This window comes from Opisthorchis viverrini, assembly GCF_000715545.1.
Source record: "Opisthorchis viverrini unplaced genomic scaffold opera_v5_766, whole genome shotgun sequence".
NCBI classification, from domain to species: Eukaryota; Metazoa; Platyhelminthes; class Trematoda; order Opisthorchiida; family Opisthorchiidae; genus Opisthorchis; species Opisthorchis viverrini.
The window spans coordinates 23,473-24,485 of NW_008752427.1; the positions used below are offsets into that span (position 1 = coordinate 23,473).

Here is a 1,013-nt window from a genome sequence, read left to right on the forward strand (position 1 = left end):
ACGAAATGTAGCAGCGCACAAGCGGAGAATGACTCAGCTAACGAGAACCGGACTTAGCGCAATAAACGACATATTTGATCGACCGTGCATTAAAACAAAACGGTGTTGAAAATCACTTTTTACCCAGGGGTCCAATAACTTATTCGTCCTGTTTTCCATAATTTTAGAAAGCATATATGCAAAAATTACCATATCAGGATTGTATGCGTGATGCCTGTCAGTGGTAATAACGTTGCAAAATTTAGCCACCTCTAGCCGCCGATAGCCACCGTTAGCCACCGGTGGCACTGTGTTTACTGGGTGGATCTCACTTTCCGACATAACGTAATGTAATGGGTCGAAATCGCACAGTCGACGAGAAACCGCGTGGAGTTGAAACGGGACGTAAATGGGCGGATGATAGCGAACACACAAACGGCGAGGGATGCACGGAAACGGGAGATGTTCTGTCAACCGGCACGCGATCCAAACACACAACTAAGAACAGCACTGACGGAACACGAACCTATATTCCAAAACAACGAAAGGGGCGGCGTCCCCACGAACGGGCGAACAACGAGAATGGATGTGTGTACAAGTCCGAACCGACGAGCGTCAGTCTGGCAAAACAAGCCAACGGAAGAAGGGTTGTCATTGATGAAGGTCACGCGTTCCTTTTTCATATCGAGGTCCAGGGAATGGGAATCTACCTGGGAAAGAAAGAAATAGATAGAAATAACTTAGGTGCGCATTTAAAATCATCAGGAGAGTTTCGGTTCTGTTACAGTACGGTGTTGAGTTTACTCGCCTTATGCATCAAAAGAAAGTTATATTGCGGACGATGAGTAACATAAATATGGGGAATATGGGATGTAGATCTCCTGTGGTACCTGTCAGTCAGAATCCCAAGAGTTGCTATCCCGACCTGTCAGGCGCTTCGCCTTCAGCGGCGTTTACTCGTCCGGATTTCATAAGACCCTGATTATCCCCCGGGATTCACGGTAAAAAAGCAGGGTGACTGAATTTAGCAGCTG

At 46.8% G+C, this 1,013-nt stretch overlaps 1 protein-coding gene across 1 annotated transcript in view; it reads right to left on the minus strand.

The window, feature by feature from the left end:
- The window catches only part of T265_15705 (hypothetical protein), a gene marked incomplete at both ends in the record, with an annotated part of 10,135 nt that extends 9,814 nt beyond the window's left edge, over positions 1 to 321 (minus strand). The window contains 1 exon segment of the mRNA XM_009178984.1: positions 190 to 321. Coding sequence (XP_009177248.1) covers positions 190 to 321 — 132 coding nt within the window.
- Positions 322 to 1,013: the final 692 nt, after the last annotated feature.